The following is an 18,768-nucleotide window of genomic DNA, read 5'->3' on the forward strand; positions in this document are numbered from 1 at the left end:
CTTATTCGTCGTCTGTAATCGTTTAAAGCCCTTTGAACAGTTTGCAGTTTGCACTGAAACTGTGTTTTGGACCTTTAACCGTTTGGTTCCCACTGAAGTGCATTATATGGGGAAAAATGCAGAATGTTTTCGTCAAAAACCTTAATTTCTTTTCGACTGAAGAAAGAATGACATGGACATCTTGGATGACATGGGGGTGAGTAAATTATCAGCAAAAGTTTTTTTTGTGTGTGTCTATGAACAATTTAACCTTTTCGAGTCATTTGTGTGTGTTTACACAGCAAGTGGCAAAACCTTTTAAACATTTCGACCATTCCAAAAAAGTAAATAAATTATTTTTAAAAAGAGAAAGAAAGGTTTGGGAATCCGGCAGGGGGCGCTATAGGCACATTTGGATTTTAACGGATTGATACTTGGCATCAGCGCCTTTTTTGAATAAATTTAGACGCATTGATCCGTCTTTTAGAACAAAGCGCTGACTTTTATGGAAGCAAGTGGTCTGTGGACAATACAAAATGGCTTCTGCTCAAGATTGTGTCACTAGTTTGTGTTTTCTCCTGTCTCCGTGTGATGGAAAAAAAACATAATCTTTCATTCAGTATAGTGCTCCTGAAAGCCTAATATGTCAGTGAGTTTGTTTCTGAAGTCTTTCATGTATTCAGTGACCCAGGCTGCATGAACTGGGTGTCATGTGGCGGAAAACAATTGTGGGTTGTTGATTTTGGTTTAACACTAGCTGACATCCTGCCAGATGAAAAGAAGAGGCGAGGGAAACCGGACCTGCCAGATAACCCTAAACAAATCGTCATCCCAAACACATCCAGGGAAAAGGAGGGACCAGAGCCCTGGCTCCTAATGTCCTGCTGCTGCTGTGGACTAACATTACACGGGATTTCTGCTGTCATTTCATACAGCTTTCATATTCGCTTGCTTGTGGATTATCGCGTTTGGGTTTAGGACGCATGAGGTCATGAATTCGGCTGAACAGACCATCACATGGTTAATAACGCTGGGTGTCCTGGAATCACCCAAAAAGACACTATCGGATCCTGAAGGCTTTTTACAAGCATCTCTCAGAGATGGAGTGGTTTTGTGTAAACTACTGGAACGACTGCGACCCGGTACAGTTTATACGGTAAGCTGTTAATGTGCTCATGAAGTCCATGCAGTTTCATATTCGAGTAAATATTACACTAGTTACACTAAAGCACAGATGTGACACACACACAGACCTTTGTATTTGTCTTCGCGCGCGCGTTTTGTGTTCACTGTACGCGCAATGTTGAACCAGTGTAAATTTGAACAATACTACTGTTTTTATTATTATTTATATCAACTATGAGAAAAAGAAAGGGGATCAATAGAAAATATGCAAAGAAGCCTCTGTGGTGTCAAGAGATAACAGGAATAATGAACGCACGTGATCTGTGGCAGAAAATATATCAACGGAAATTAACCTTGGGATTCGTCCATACGAGTCGTCCGCCATTGACTCTGTCAGAGAGAGAGAGGGAGGCTATTGTTACCATACTAATCTTATTATTATTGTCTCCAAATACTTAGTTACATACTAAAAGTTCGGATGTTCTAAACCATTTCTGTGTTGTTTTAATGCTTTGGCAATACAAAATGTATTTTTGTCAGAGAGAGAGAGAGAGAGAGGAGAGAGGGGGTAAACGACGATGTCCGGTTTTGGGTTGGATCTTTTTAACGAATCGTTCACGAATCTGATTCTTTGAATCGAACCGTATAATTCGGTTCAAGAACTGATGAGTGAACAAATAATACATGCAAACATGTCTAAAATATTATTTCTAATTATTCCTATTTTTTCATTAACACGGACGTGTCGGTGGTGGAACACTATTTATAATTAGACATTTTTAATTATAAAAAGAAATCTGCTAAGGATAATTGGAGATAACATTTGAGCACATTTGAACAATAATAAATTCTCGTTGAGCATCCTTATTTTTGCAGGTTATTTTTTTTCACATATGATATAAATGATTAAGTGGTTTTATTTAAATTAATAATTCACAAACGTTTTGTGAATTATATATCAACCACCCACCCACAGCCTTGACAGACAGAGTGGTAAATGTATTCTGATTTATGAGCAATACACAATTCGATGCTGACTTTGCGGTAATCGTATGGCTTGTGATAAACTCTGGGAATATGTAATATTGCACTAATATGTTCAGTTCTTTTGTTGTATAAACAATATGTCGCATAGTTACAGGCAGAAGATAGACTTTGCTCTGACAGGTCGAGTAATGTTTGCCTGTGTCAACATGCCCCTCTCACTGAACCCAACAACCACAATCTAATAGAGTACGTCATTTCCGCTATTCCTCCGCCAACTTCCCTGTGGAGAATAAGTGGCTTTTTGCTGGAACGGGGCGATGATATGTGATATAAACAAATGGCGTAATCGCATACGGTTTTGTTTACTTCTTGACAAAGCTCTTTAAAAGTACGTCTCGTGGGAGGATTGATCTGTTCGCTTCATTTTCAGATCTACCAGGACCCGAGGAAGGACGAGTGTTTGAGTAATATCAGAGAGTTTGTGAAAGGCTGTGCATTATATCAAGTGGAGGTGAGTGTTGCATGATGTTTAGTCATTTCTTTTGCATGCTCTCGTGTATATTTCTGTTACTGATTCAGTCACTTTGTGTGGTTTGAAGTAAAGCCGGTCGCCAGTCTCAGTTGTAGTTGAGAGCAGACTAATCCTGTGTGTTTTGGTTTTAGAGTTATTACTACCTCGGTTACAGTGGTATTTAGTGTTATTGTGGTATCTTGACTCATTTGTTACCATGACAAGACCTTAAATGATTTATGCAACATTGCATTAATGTTCTTTCTGCTGAGCAATGTCTCATTTGTAGATGTACTTTTGGATTTACAGATTTACAGACAGATTTAATTAAAAATAAATATTGAATAAAAATAATCTGTAATAAATGATTTAAAAGTGCAGAGTGACCAGCAGTTTGCAAGTACTCACGTGAATGAGAATTAATTGAGTTGAAATTACACACAAATGTGACAATAAATAAACAGCAAGTATTCCAAGAAAAATAATGTGCATGCCTTAGTTTATTCACAATATGATGATTTACCTGTACATGAAATATTCCAATAGCATTTTCACTCTTTTTTTTCAGAATAAAGCAGAATGTGGACTTTAATCTGAAAATGATGTAAATCAAGTCACTTTGATTTGGATAGCACTTTTCTCCATACACATTGTTTCAGAGCAGTTTTACAGAATATTATGATACCTTCATACCTTTATAGTCCGATTCAACTCGCGATTAATCGCATCCAAAATAAAAGTTTGTGTTTACATAATATATGTGTGTGTAATGTGTATAATTATTTTTTATATATAAATACACACACATGTATATGTATATTTAAGAAATATTTGTATTTATATTTATACAAAATTTATATTATACATAAATATAAATATTTGATGTATTAATAACACATTTTTCTTTAATGTATACATGCATGTGTGTGTATTTATATATACAAAATAATTATACACACACTACACACATATAGCTTATTATGTTACACAAACTTTTATTTTGGATGCGATTAATCGTGATTAATCGTTTCACAGCCCTAGAGTCAACAGATAATGTAGTTTACATTTTGTAACAATACAAACAATCAAGGAGTATATTGCTTTACGTCAGTATACTGTAACTTAAACTTAAAACATATTGCTGTCTGATAATGTACATGCAACCAAATAAACAATCAAGCTGTAGCTTTACTTGATTGTGCTGTATTTATGCAGATCCAATTGGTTGTATATCCAATTTTTTGTAGAGCTGTGCAATATTATACTTTACATTTTGAAATGGAAACGAATTACATTCGTAAATGTCCAATTTTTATCTGTTTTTAAAATTTCATAATGAACGCATTAATTTCCCTTCAGTAATTTACAGGGTGTAGCCAATTGTTAATGGGTGTTACTTCTGGCAATTCTCAATGCCAGGTAAAAATTTGTCCAGACCTGCTTATCAAGATAAGGGCTGTGCTGAAAATTGCAGTGTATTGTAACAAAAATATCAGTGTTGATATACTATAACAGTTCTTATGTTTGTAAACATGGCGTTCTGGCAGCTCATTCTTCATGCTAATCCACTAGGTGTTGGTGTTAGATTGGATCAGATCCCTCACCCACACACACTGTTATTTTATTGGATTTTGAAGCACTGCTGTTGTTGAACCTATTTTTATTGCTGAATGTTGGATTGAGATCCAGCTCTGCCCATTTTTCCTGCAGCCTCTCTTTGTCTGTACAGGCGGCTGCACGTCTTTTCTTGAAAAAGCGTGCCATACAGAGCACAGTATGCAGCCATAAATTATTCACATTACAGTCCAATCACATGACCTTTGATTTATTGCAATGCCCAAAGTCTTGCACCGGCTATGTAATGCATTTCTTTCAGATATAATATGGTAGCATGTTAGTTCCATGACGTTTTTCTCTGTCAGTAAAAGCTGTTTTGAATGTAACACTATGGAAGCAGTGTTTTTAGGAAAGCCGACAGTAATTTTTCTTCAAAAACTCTTCTGTCTTTGCTAAGTCTCGTTCACACCAAGAACGATAACTATATTAGTGTCCACACACCAGAGGAGATACTTAAATAATTTAATTATTTCGTCCATTAGATCGAAAGATCTGAAAAAGCTTTACATTGGCAATGAACACGACTGGAGACGAGACGGTGAAAAATATACGTAGAGCATTAGCCTTGAAATCATGGTGAGAGAACATTGTGCTTGGTACGTTTTTTTCGTCTTTAAACCAAACTGTTTCTCGTCTGACTAACGCGCATCTTACCAAAATTCCAGTAGTTGGTACCGATACCATTAAAGGGGTCATGAACTGGCTTTTTAAATTTTATTATATTGTTGTCTGAGGTCAATTTATGACGTTCGCTTGGTTTTTGCTTTCAAAAACATCAAAATGAATAACTAATAGGCTATTTTCTACCCAAGTTTTGAGCCTAGCTCAGAAACGCTCGGTTTTTATGGGCGTGTCGCACTGAAGACTTGGAAGTAAACGCCCACTGCTGTGAGTGGATAACAGTTTTGCATATCATGAGTTTCGACTCACTCGTCGGTGTACGTGGGGGAAATTGTTTTGAAAACGTCCAATGTTGAAAAATGGCAACCGGAATGATTCGCCCATACATGTTCGACCCAGAGTCCGTGTGTTGCACAATTCCTGTCGGATCCAATATAGACAGCACAGCACCGTTCTTTACTCTTAATCGGTCTTCAAATCCAGTCTTGTTTACAAAACAACCCTCAGTGAAATGAAGCGAACAGACGGACAATGTTTTACCTCGTCAGCTGGAACGTCATTAAAAATAAAGTTTATCCACGCAGTCCTATTGGAGTCCAGAGGAAGCTTATGCAGCGACTATCTTCTTCCACAACCAGGCGCTGCACAATATTTATTGCTCGGTAGCTCGATCCGGTTTGTCATTGTAATTTAGGCGGGGCTAAACAGGTCGTGTTGATCATCTTCTGCCGGGGTGGTGCTTTATCCTCTTTGACGTCATACTTCCCCACTTTGAAAAACGAGTCGTTTGCGGAGCCTGGTGTCAATAAAAGCTTTTATTGGACCAACAAGGACGTTTTCAGTTCTGAAACTTACAGGATATTCTTATAATAGGATGACCTCTTAGATGTCAAGAAAAATTTGATTTCTCAGTTCATCACCCCTTTAAAATTTTAGTTATTATCGGCCTTTCATGTTTGGCAGCGAGATCGTGTAACTGAGATTTTTCAGCAAACTGCGTATGTTGCTGTGTGTGCCATTTGTTTCTCTATATGAGTGTTGTTGTGTTGAATGGCTCTGTGTGTGTGTGTGTAACTGTGTGTTTCATGAGTGCCAGTGTCTTCGGTTCTTCTAGCCAGCTGTGAGAGGTTCAGACAAGCCCTCTATTGTGGTGAATGGAGTTGTGTGTTTGAATGGGCAGAGCTGCCAGCTCATTAATGGTGTTGTGGGGTTTGGCACAGGCCGAAATGAAGAGAAGCACTCCACTAAAACTACTTTTTCAAATGGTGTGGCTGGTTTAAGAAGAAAGAGCAGGAGGAAATTTAATTCCACTACAGTGATGGCAGATGATGTAATGTAGACTCAGATGTGTGTGATTGTTGATGGAGCTTGAGTGTTGGGGATTCATTGGACTTTAGGCTTGTATAAGTACTGAATGTTAATGAAATGTCTTTGTCCTTTTTTTTTTTTTTTTGAGAGAGAGGTTCACCCAATCAATTTGAGCATATAAACACATTTCTTAATTAAGTGATATGAACTACTGAAAGAAGCTTTATCCTGATAAATTCATCCTTATGTTAAATAACTGTAAACTGTTTTTAGATTGCTACTTTCCCATGGAGCACAATTGTCAAATTTAGTTCTCAAAAGTTTGAGGTTGGTGAGATTTAAAAAAAATATATATAATAATGTTTAGGGGTGAAACTATTCCCTCATGTCACAATTCGCTACATATCACAATACTGAACTCATAATACAATATTATTGCGAAATTCCAAGACATATGGTAAAAGCTTAACAAAAACTGTACTGTTGATTAAAATGCTAAATTTGATATTACATTGTAGGTTTAAATGAATAGGTTTGGACTTGGTGCTTGTAACCCAAGGACAATGGTGACACCAGAATAACAATATTCATGATTCTGAGTTATTGTAGATACATATGCTTGCTCTCTGTCACTGACTAGATATATTTAAAATAATGTCGGACACTTTTTACTGGTAACATCAGGCATTTGACATTATCAGGACCCAGAAATATCCCCACATTGCATTATTATACATTATAATCAACATTATATATTGTAGTTTAATGTAGTACTACTTGCACTAAAACTCTGAAAAACTAGATTTTTTTTCACACAGTAATTTTTATTTTGGGGGGACCATCTACGATACATGTTGTTGCATTTTTGGATTGCGATATATTGTGGCACCCCTAATAATATATATGTTTGTGTGTGTAATAACAATTTATATATAACTGTTTTCTATTTAAATATATTTTAATATGTAATTCAGACCTCTGTGATGCAAAGCTGAATTTTAGCATCATTACTCAGTATCACATGATCCTTCAGAAATCATTCTAATATGATGATTTGATGCTCAAGAAACATTTCTTATTATTATCGATCTTGAAAACAGTTGTGCTGCTTAATATTTTTATGGAAACCATGATACATCTTTTCAGGATCCTTTTATAAATAGAAAGTTCGAAAGAACATTATTCATTAGAAATAGAAATCTTTTTTTTTTCTATTAGAAATCTAATAGAATTTTTTTTTATTGTCTTTGTCTTTTTTGGTAATTGAATGTGTCTTTGCAGAATAAAATTATTATTACTGACCCCAAACTTTTAAAGTGTATTCGTTTTCTGAAATTAAACATAATCTCTACAATCAATTCAATTCAAATTTATTTGTATAGCGCAAGTTTTCACAATACATATTGTTTCAAAGCAGCTTTACAGAAAGTGCATTTCAGAAATGTACATGGAAAAATACATTTTTTTATTTAGGGCATAACATATCGCCGGCGTTGACGTTGAGCTATGCCCTATGTTACGCCAGCGTTAAGTTTTACTTTTTCAGGAAGTAAAAATGTTGTGATAAAGTTACAGGTTACTTTTAAGACAAATTAACCCAAATTACATTCCTAATACATGCTAAAAATATCAATCAAGTGTTTGATTGTTGTCTTGCATAGAAATATGAAAGTAAAATGGGTTTCAAACTGCATTTAAAAAAAAAACAAAAAACATTTTTAATATCAAAATATCCTATCTGGGCAGTGAAGTAAAGCATTCATAGGTTGATTTTACCAAAATGTATGGTTCCCTAAATTTTAACAATCATAGTGAAATCCGAACAAGCCAATCAAACAGGAAACATGTTCTGTGTGGACATAGATCAAGGACCCCATTCTTATTACCTTGTATCTTTTGAAGATTTAAAGTCAAGCTGGTGTCGGATCAGGCCAGTTTTGGGGCAGTTAATTTAGCTTGGGATGAGCTTATGTGTCCAGATGGCCCAAAGAGCAGCAGGTAGTCTGAGAGCCAGAAACCCTCACACAAACATTGAGCTTAGCAAAATCAACTTCCCTTCTCATATAGCAAACACATTTGAGTGCGATTCTTTGTTCATCGTAATTGTTTGTAAGTTTCTGTAACTTGTGTTTTACTTGGGAAGGGAAATTAAATTCTGCAGAATATGCACATGCTTTTATCAATATTACTGTTCTGCTGTTTTGCATAAGGCCTCCGCATTTCCATATGTAGCATTACAATCCACCGTCTGCTTAAATTATTGCATTTCCTTTAGGATAAGATTATCAGCATGACCTAAACGTAGCAGATTCTGTACTTTCATTCACGTCATATTTGAGCTGCTGATGTGTTTTTGTTTTTAGCATATGTAATCGTGGCATTTTTCCCTCTGCAGGTGTTTGAGGCCAATGACTTGTTTCAGGGCCAGAACTTCTCCAAGGTCTTGAATTGTTTGGTTGCACTGAACAAAGCAACTTCAGGTGAGGTGTGTGTGTGTGTATGTGTGTGCTTAACCATATTTTTGGGACAAATTTGTACCCAGAAGTGAGCTAAAACTGACAAAACTTCCTTTTGAGAATGTACTAGGAAGACACGGATATGAAAATTTTGGTCTTTACTGATAACTGATAATTCTTTCTGTTACGGTTAGAGATTTAACTAGAAACAATACATTTCTTTGGAATATCCCTATTTAAATATGTTGATCATTTATTCTCTGGTTGTAGAGTCCGGTGGTGGGAGTAATTCTGTGTGTTCACGTCACTCGTCCTCTCTGCGAATCAAGTCCTTTGACTCGTTCAACTGTTCGTCCAATAACAGGAGATCATCCAGACACAAGAACAACCAGTACCGCAGTCTGGTGAGAATCACAACCTCTCCACACCCTTATAAAGAATAAAATGCCTTTTCTATGCACCTGGAAAACAGACTGAAATTATTTTAAGAATGATTGTCAAAGGTACTGGTCCACTTAGAGTGGAAAAACCACATTGTACGCCAGCAAATTGAAACCTCACACAAATACGCTGAATGAGAAACTGTTGAAAATGCTCTCCGTGTTTTCTCTCTAGGACATGTCTGAAAACAGTGTCCCTCAGGTGCTGGTGAAAGCTAAGTTCAACTTCCAGCAGACCAATGAGGATGAGTTGTCCTTCAGCAAGGGTGACATCATCCAGGTGATGCGGCAGGAAGATGGCGGCTGGTGGGAGGGGTCTTTCAATGGCAAGAGCGGCTGGTTTCCTAGCAACTATGTCAAAGAGATCAAAGGCTCTGGTTAGTATTTGCCACTTTTAAAAGTTTTAGTTACAGAAGATGAACCCTGACAAATTTAGGGCTGTATGATTTCCGCAATCACGGAATTGGCAAATTTACGTGGAATTTCGTGGAATTGTACATATTTGGTTTGAAATTCTGTTTTTGTGTGGGAGAAGAACGTTATGTCTGGTGAAAATGCAGACCGGGGGAAGCAAATCTGGGCGACACAACCCCCACGCCCAGCATTTCAGCTCTAATGACGAAATCAAAACAATGAAAGCATGACGAAGCGGTTCTCCACGGCTTTCGTCGGCAAAAAAGTTAAGAAGCTCAAGCCGAGCAGTTCGCACTTGACTTTTACGCAGTTTTTCCCACACTTAGACTAATTCGCTGCCACATATTCCGTTTCGTTCACTTCTTTAACAATATTTAAAACACGCAGCGTATTCTTACAGTTTTATTTCTTTTCCCCGCTCTCCCTCCGTCTCTCTCTCTCTCACACACAACGTGCACACCGCATCGGTCTATGAGGCGCCGGACTGGACAAAAGTGAAGCGAACTCCGTGAGCGAGAGAGAGACAGTCTGTGACTTCATTTAAACTTATATAAACTAATATAATTTATTTTACTGGACAGTTTAAAGCTCATAACCATATTTTGTTGTTACTTGAAGAGTGCAGTGTTATGTTGCATCATGCAGTATTTGTCCTGAAAAGGCTACTGAGTAAATGTCTGTTACCTAAGGTCATACATTTTAATCATTAACTTTAAGAGCACACTCTTTTTATGACTAAAATAACAGTCATGGGTAAAAAAAAAAATGAATTCCCAAAAATTAAAACGGAAAAAACGCAATTTGGGAAAAAATAAAACGGATTTCAGAGGGTCCTACAAATTCTTGTAGAGGAAGACAACAGATATACGCTTTTGCAAGACAAGACAAGCAAAGTGAACTAGAGGGATTGGTCCTACTCGTACTCCTCTCACCGACTGCCAAGAAAAGCAGAAGAGATAATAAGGGAACTTTCAGAGACTTTTGTTGAACCCATTTATCTTTTTTCTGTGTCCTAGTGTTAGCGTAATATTTTCATAAAAGTCCATATACATATATACATTATATATATGTGTATGTGTATATATATGTATATATATGTGTATATATATATATGTGTGTGTATATATATAAATGTGTGTGTATATATATATATATATATATATGTGTATATATATATATATATATATATATACACATGTACACATATATATACATATACATATGAGTTGAGAATGTAAAATCTGTCCAGTTCCATGCCAATAAAAGGGTGATTAAAGAAGGACTTACAGGCTTAATGAAAATGTGCCAAAAGAGAACTGAATGGCGACGCTCTGCAGAAGCCAAAACTGTGGGATTATGTGACCATTACAGGCTTACTTGGGGGAAATGTGTGCTCATCTATTTCATGTACAGGTGCTGGATACAGTGCAGCAACCTAAGAATAAAAAGAGTTGGACACTTCATCTGAACACCCGATTGTCCCAAAATTACTCAAATTCTACAAAATTCTGCTGATCTAGTCGTGCTACACTTTAGATTTGACCTTTCCCTGCGAACATTTTCATCCCTATTAAAAATAGATTTGAAATCTATTTATATATACAGTAAAAGTAATATTGTGACATTTATTTTTACAAATTTAAAAGAACTGTTTTCTATTTTAATGTATATTTTAATGTATATTAAAGAAGAAAATTTCAAATGGCATTTAGAGCATCTTTTGCATCTGAACTCTTCATATATTTATCTATGGACTCGGCGCAGTAATATCATCACTCCAAGAGGACTTTTCACGAGTGATGATATTACTACGCCGAGTCGAAGTGCTCCCAAGCACTTGCTGTGGTATTGTGCCATACAATATAGTTAATCCACTTTACACGCTTAGAAAAGCGCAACGTTTTATTTTGTGTCACCGTCCTATGTCGAGTTACACTGCTCGAGTAACTGTATTTAAATAGGGAAAACGTGGAGGTGTTTGGTCGCTTCTCTGCTTGGCCCATATTGAATGAACTTGGCTAGTTAAGTGCTATTAAAGTGCCTCGTGCACCAGAGCGATTGAGTGCACGCTCTGAGATGACAGGTATGTATCAACTCGTCTTAGTTAAGGGAATAACAGTTTAATATGAAAAAATGGTGGAGTATCCCTTTAAATAACCAGCTCAGTATATGCATGTTGTAGTATAAACAAAACCTATGACCCTCGCTCTCCAGTCCAAACATAAATAGCATATATACATCATGATGCCAAACAGATGCTTCCCTCACATGTATGGGGAAATGGCCTTAATGTGTGTTCAGTCCAGCTTGAATGGAAATTGTTTAGGATGACATCAGAGTTTGAACATCCAGAGCCGAACAGGAAGGAAACACAATCTAACAACAAAGACGGGAAGTGCAGCGGCCAGAAGACACCATTTCCCTTTTCCTCTGAATATGGCTTCACACTCCACTCTCTGAGCACTCAGTGATCCAAACTCCTTTACTTGTGGTGAATACATCACTTGTAGACATTAACAGTGTATTGATTTTTTTATATTTAATCTTAGAATGACTTAAGAGTAAATGAATGGATGCTGACAAAATTGTAATTTTGGGTGAATTATTCCTTTAAATCTCTACCTCTATGTATGACCAGTTGAAAATGTGCCATTTTTAGTGCACATATTTCCCATCAATTTCCCAGGAAGTGGCGATTTTATTCTCTTGAACACATGGAATGAAAACTCTGCTTTATTCGTGAACGTTTTATGCTAAGTTTGGATGAAAACGTCGCTCTTGATCTGATTGTTCGCATTAGCAAACGCATGATGAGGAATATTCAAGCTGATATTTTTGAGGATTCCTGGAAGTTCACACATTGTTACTGATATTAGTGTAAATGAACCATATGGATTGAAATGTTCAGACTGACGTGAGAGGTTTAAAGTTTCGAAATCTAATATTGCTGCTCTGACTGCTCACTGCAGGAGAGATGTACTTTAATATTCAATAACAGAAACAAAATGCTTCCAGATGTTGGTCTAAGGTGACCTTCTTACCTTTTGTTCTGTTTTTGCTCTCTTAAACAGACAAACCTGTGTCTCCCAAGTCTGGAACGCTGAAGAGTCCACCCAAGGGCCTTGAGACCACTAACTTTTGCAAGACTTACTATAATGTGGTAAGAGATGTGCATGTGACGCCTCCCATGTGAAACCAGTTGATTATTTGTGAGCAGAATATTGTATTGCAGCAGTATTTCCATAACCAAATAGGCAAGTACACCACCAACCCTGACTATACCTGACAGATAAGACTAAGGTTTAAAGATAAAAGATATTCGACATTATGGAGGTCATCACAATGCGATTGTTATAGCTGCATTGAGTCATTTTTAAAGGGTCAGGTTTTTGGAGGTTGTAACAGACTTGTGACAATTTTAGCATCTAATACTTTTATAAAACATCCCTATGTCTGTTTAACTGGACTTCCCCATTGCACTGCACACCTAAAATGTTAGAACAGGATAATATGATATGAATTATTAAAACTGGAGTGCAATCAACCTAAGTAAATACTACTTGCTAATCCTTCTCTTTCCATTCTTATTGACATTTACATCAATATGCCTTTAATACAGTTAATATATATGTGTTACCATTCAAACATTTGGGGTCAGTACGATTTATTTTTATTTATTTGTTTTAAAGGAATTCATTATTTGATTCCGCAAGGATGCAGTAAATTGATTTAAAAGTGGCAGTAAAGAAATTATAAATTTCTATTTCAAATAAATTATATTCTTTCTGTCACTGTTTCCATAAAATATTAAGCAGCACAACTGTTTTCAACATTGATAATAAGAAGAAATGTTTCTTGAGCCTCAAATCAGAAAATTAGTCTGATTTCTGAAGGATCATGTGACACTGAAGAGTAATGATGCTGAAAATACAGCCTTAATAAATTAGGAATAATTTATATATATATATATATATATATATACTGTATATATATATATAGAAAACAGTTCTATATTAAAGTGTAATAATATTTCAATTTCACAATATTACTGTTTTTAAAAAAATCTTACAGACCGCAAACTTTTGAATGGTGTTAAATTTTTTGAGTAACGTTGTGCATAAAACAGTGTGTCGCGAGGATATTCGATGTGTTTACGGGTTATTTTGAAGCAGCGTTTTTGGTTTTCCCTTGACTAATCCTTGAATTTATAGTCATAAGGCTTTTATCTGGGTTTAAAAGCCTTGCCAACCCAGCGTTACTTAGAGTTAATAATCCAAGTTTAAACACCCGCCAGCAGATGCTACTCCAGGTTTAGTCTTGATTTATGTCATTATCTAAGAGAGACACAAGTTTACTTATATCCTGACAATGACAATTCAGCTAATGAATGTAATTTCAGGTCGTTTATATGTGTGTGCCGTTTCCTTTTTTGTCCTCCATTTTCCTCCTGCGTCCCAGCAGCCTCCCTCTGAGCCTCTGCAAACCCAGTGAGCCGTTAATGTGTGTGTGCGTGTGTCAGGCTTTGCCTAAATTGTGCGGACCAAATGCTACCACAAGTATTGCATAGCTTTACAGAAAATCGGGATGGCAATGTTTATAATATTTTATTATTTCCATGCCTTAATAGTCACATTTATCAGATTAGACATGGGCGATCATATAGTTTACATTTTGTGACAATGCAAGCAATCAAGGAGTTGAGAAATGTTATATACTGTAGTATATATCACATTACTCAAGGAAACTACATGTATGCGGATAAAGTTAGACATACTTACAGTAATAGCCAAAAGTGATGCATGCCAAAAGCCAAATTGTGCAGACATCATTTTTGGCCAAGCTGCCATAAAAAAAGAAATGAGCACCAACAAAATATGAATAACTAATTATGTTGTAGTCAAATTTGTTTTTTTATACATTTTTTTTTTTTTTTGGTAACACCAAAATTTAAAGTTAGTTAATTCACTAACTAATATTACCTAACAAGAAGCAAGATATTAGTTATACTACTTACTTATTCATCTTTGTTAACAGTAGTTATTAAAATAAAACCGTTATTTGTTCATTAACTAATGTTAAAGGTGCTATATGTAACTAATGTTAAATGTGCTGTATGTAACTGTGTTGTGCCTCCAGCACAACACACACTCCACATAAATATAAAAACCAAAACAAAAATGTATCTGCTGAAGCTCGTCAGGCCAAACGTGAATTAGATCGACTTAGAACGAAAACGCGGATCAACGTCGATAGAGCATTTGAATTATGGAGAGACTTCCGCTATTTTTATTGTGATAAATGACACGTTTTCAGATATGCTGAAATAATGGTAAACTGTAAAGAAATAGCAAGGTAAACTATAACATATATAAGACATGAAATGAATACAACAGACTGTTCCAGGATAACAAAAAGTGCTTTAGGATGTAACTTTTATTTTATGTACTAGATCTACTGTCTAACGTCACCCATCCCACTACTATCATATTGTTTATAATACACATTTCCAGACAGGTTTAGTACAGTAATGTTACTTCCTACGATCTTACGGTTACACTGAAATTGTTCAGTCTAGTTCACTAACCGTTTTGGTTATCATATTATACATTCACCTGTGTTGACATTGCTGCTTGTGAAAGATACACGAATAGTTAGTGAAATGCCTAAATAACGTTATCATGGTACGAGCATGGAGCATTAGTTCAACGTCAAGCTGATAAAAGTAGCCTATTATTGTAACGTTGCAGTGGGAGTTTACATGAGTTTCCAGCATGTTGTGTGATGCTTTCTCCGGTGTGTGTAAAGTCTCAGTGTGGCCGTGTACATCAGTGCTCGCTCTTGCGTTCGAGCACGCGCACTCATGTTAAAATTGGTTGCAATCTGAAACATCACCGATAGAGGCCGTTAAAAAACACATATAGCACCTTTAACAGATACTTTTGATTTTAATAATATATTAGTAAATGTTGAGATCATTCACTAAGATTAAAAAAATGCTTCAGAACTGTTAGTTCATGTACTGATGTAGTTAGCTAATGTTAATTGTTAACAAATGAAACCTTATTGTAAAGTGTCACCATTTTTTTTTTGTGCATAGTAAATAAAACCTTGGTTTATTGTTTTAGTTTTTCCGTAATATTTAAAAATATTCTTCGTATTTAGAAGGTTTAATCAAACTTGTGGGGCCATTTAAAAACCAAAAATCACTTTTGGCTACTACTGTATATTTTATATAAAGAAGTTATATAACTTATGTAAGCTTTATATAAAGAGCTGAGCAATAAAATAGTTATATTTTGCAGCATAACAAAAATCGACAGTTTAGGTTTGGTATAGTATATATTACTTTATGTGAGTGTATTCTATATATGCAGATAAAGTAGGATAAACTATACATCCAACATTTAATTGTGTAGATCAGTCCACAATCTGCATGAAGAAAACGACTTAAGGCTGGAATACACTACACGACTTTTGCAGTCTAGATGAGTCGACAAGACTGCATCCAAAATGTGCTTGGCTCGTTTTTTTTCTCATCTGTCGTGCTTTTCATAGCAATGGGGATGTGTTTGCATAAGTTTGCGGTGTTTGGGACTACTTGAAAGTCTGGAAGATTTCGTTTAGTCTAAGATTACCAGTTTTTCTCTTAAACCATTTACAAAATCGGGAAGTGTGTGTGATGCCAAGTGTTTAAAAAAATCTGTCCCGATTTGTAAAAGTTGTGAAGTGTATGGTGTAACTATCTGATTGAAAATGTGGAAAGGTTTGTATGAGGGATAGCTTTAGGGGGTACTTGGAGAGAGAAATCATATCATAAGCTCTGTATTAAAACAATGGAAGTCAATGGAAAGTCTCCACTATGATAGAAAAACAGATCTGTGAACACATTAGTGCTGTGAGGGTGTTGATATAGAAAACCTGTGTGTTTGGGCCTGTGTTTGCATATTCATATGTAAATGTGTTGTTATGAATGTCTGTATTTGGTTATCAGTTCTCGCTGGTGTGTGTGTTTGTCTCTCTGTCGTGCTGTAATATAGGTCATCTTTTCCATCTCATTGACCAGGGGAACAGCTGTGCCTGAGGCCCTGCGCTGTCTGTGTGTGCGTGTCTGTCTGTGTTGGTTATGTGTCATGTTTAACGGACCCTACTCTTCTAAAGACTGCTTTAGGCAGGCTGGCTGGAAATGAAGAGTGTATGTCTGTGTGTTTCAGGCTGGACGAGAGATTGAGGTCAGGCAGAGTTCAGTGTTTTACAGCAGCGTTATGGGAGGAGATTCATGTTAAAGACAGTTTGTAATGGTTGTAACTGTCAGGCTGTCATCTCCAGGTGTCCAGTGTTTATGCCAGTCGTTGATCACAAACTTTGACTTGGTCTTGGTTAATTCTTGAGGTACAGATGGTAACAATTAAAAATGTAAAAGTTACTGATCAAGCCCATGTACACTATGTTAAAAGTTAAAATCTTTATATATTAAATATTTTAGCTAGTTCACGGCTGCATTGTAACTAAATCTTACGTTAGTTGATCTTGTACATTTTTTCTGCCTTAATAAACATGTTTTAAACAATGAAAATATATGATTAATTTGATTACATTTATTATAGATTTATATAACGCATGCATGTAAACTTCACTTTCATTAGGCATTTAATATTGTGTTCTACATTGTTTGCACAACTGTTAATATCTATCAGTGTACACTTATGGATGCACAAAGTTTGTATGATATTTGTACTTGTCTTATCTCATTACACTGTTGCGATGTTCCAGTTTCTAAAATCTTAATTTTAGCTGTCGTACATGCGTAACTGTTGTTGATTTTTGTCAAATGCACAGGTGGTTCAGAATATTCTGCAAACTGAGACCGAATACTGTAAAGAGCTGCAGACTCTCCTCTCCACATATCTGAGAGCATTGCAGCCCACCGACAGGTGAGAACACAAAGCAAGAGTCCAACATAAACAGAGATGACAGTAGGTGAATCTCTTTCTCTCTCTCTCTAGGCTCAGCGTGTCAGATATCAGTCACATCATGGGAAATCTAGAGGAGATCAGCTCTTTCCAGCAGACACTGGTGCACTCATTGGAGGAAAGCGTCAAGTAAGAGTTCTCCTTCATCCAACCAGTCAACAGAGACATCTAGTGGTGGTTATGAATTCAGCTCTGTTCTCATTATTTTAGGGGTGCATGATATATTGGCCACCATATCGGTATCGGCCGATATTTGCTCATTTTTATGTTATCGTTATCGGCCCGATAATAAAATTTGGCTGATATATTACAGCTGATAAATAATGAATTATTTCCTTCAACACTTGATACTTGAGACACTTAAGATGCGCACTGTTCAACATGATTGATCTTAAAGGAGAACTCCGGCACAAAATGAACCTTTGGTCTAATTACACATTGTTACCTAGTCAACTGTTATCAGTGATTTGTTTTCATGATTGCTGAATGTAAATAGTTTTATCTCTAAAAACAGTTTAGCCTATAACGCTAGTATATAGGGCATAGAGTAATGACAAATAAAAATCGCTTGTTATTACCACTAACAAGACTCAAAATAGCCCCACACTAACACGACAGCATAATAAGGGTCCCTACATTCAAACCGAAGCATTGAGAACTTTGTCAGTGTCCAAACAGTTTAATAAGAAGATATTTTATACACACAGTCAACTTCGCGAGTACAGGAAGAAGCCATCTTTGAAAAATAGTCTCTACCAGTCGATCTACGAGCACCGATCCAAGTGCACTGAACTGTGCAGAATCTCATATGGTCCGTTGTTTCCGGAAGAAACACAAACCGTTTTCTTCTCTTCAATATGTACACGTAGCCTATTGTTCGTGCTCACCTTATCACCTTATTCACATCTCACCAGCGCACTTGGATCGGCGTTCGTAGATCGACTGGTATATTTTGAGCCTTGTTAGTGGTAATAACAAACGATTTTTATTTGTCATTACTCTATGCCCTATATACTAGCGTTATAGGCTAAACTGTTTTTATAGATAAAGCTATTTACATTCGGCAATCATGAAAACAAATCTCAGATAAGGGTTGACTAGGTAAGAATGTGTAATTAGACCAAAGGTTCATTTTGCACTGGAGTTCTCCTTTAATTGCTTGAAATATGATTGGAATCAAAAAGGAAAACATAGTTAAGTGCAAAATGTGCTGTCATATCGGCTACATGAAATTATAATGAGAACATTATAATTGCGTTAGGGGACGGATTTTAATTGTGAGACTTTTGTTTTTGCAATCAGGCTTTCAAAAAATTATATAAAAATTGGATTTAGATTTA

General features: G+C 36.1%; 1 protein-coding gene across 2 annotated transcripts in view; it reads left to right on the forward strand.

The window, feature by feature from the left end:
* The first annotated feature begins 479 nt into the window (after positions 1-479).
* Positions 480-18,768, forward strand: part of arhgef7b (Rho guanine nucleotide exchange factor 7b) — a 28,295-nt gene continuing 10,006 nt past the window's right edge. For both annotated transcript variants that reach the window (XM_039687632.2, XM_039687642.2), the window contains exons 1-8: positions 480-1,135; positions 2,522-2,602; positions 8,544-8,628; positions 8,875-9,008; positions 9,220-9,421; positions 12,530-12,618; positions 17,295-17,389; positions 17,462-17,557. In XM_039687632.2, the coding sequence (XP_039543566.2) occupies positions 971-1,135; positions 2,522-2,602; positions 8,544-8,628; positions 8,875-9,008; positions 9,220-9,421; positions 12,530-12,618; positions 17,295-17,389; positions 17,462-17,557 (947 nt within the window). In that variant the 5' untranslated portion in view covers positions 480-970. The remainder of the gene's footprint in view (positions 1,136-2,521; positions 2,603-8,543; positions 8,629-8,874; positions 9,009-9,219; positions 9,422-12,529; positions 12,619-17,294; positions 17,390-17,461; positions 17,558-18,768) is intronic.

Source organism: Pimephales promelas, chromosome 6, assembly GCF_988280905.1.
Source record: "Pimephales promelas chromosome 6, fPimPro1.hap1.1, whole genome shotgun sequence".
NCBI lineage: Eukaryota > Metazoa > Chordata > Actinopteri > Cypriniformes > Leuciscidae > Pimephales > Pimephales promelas.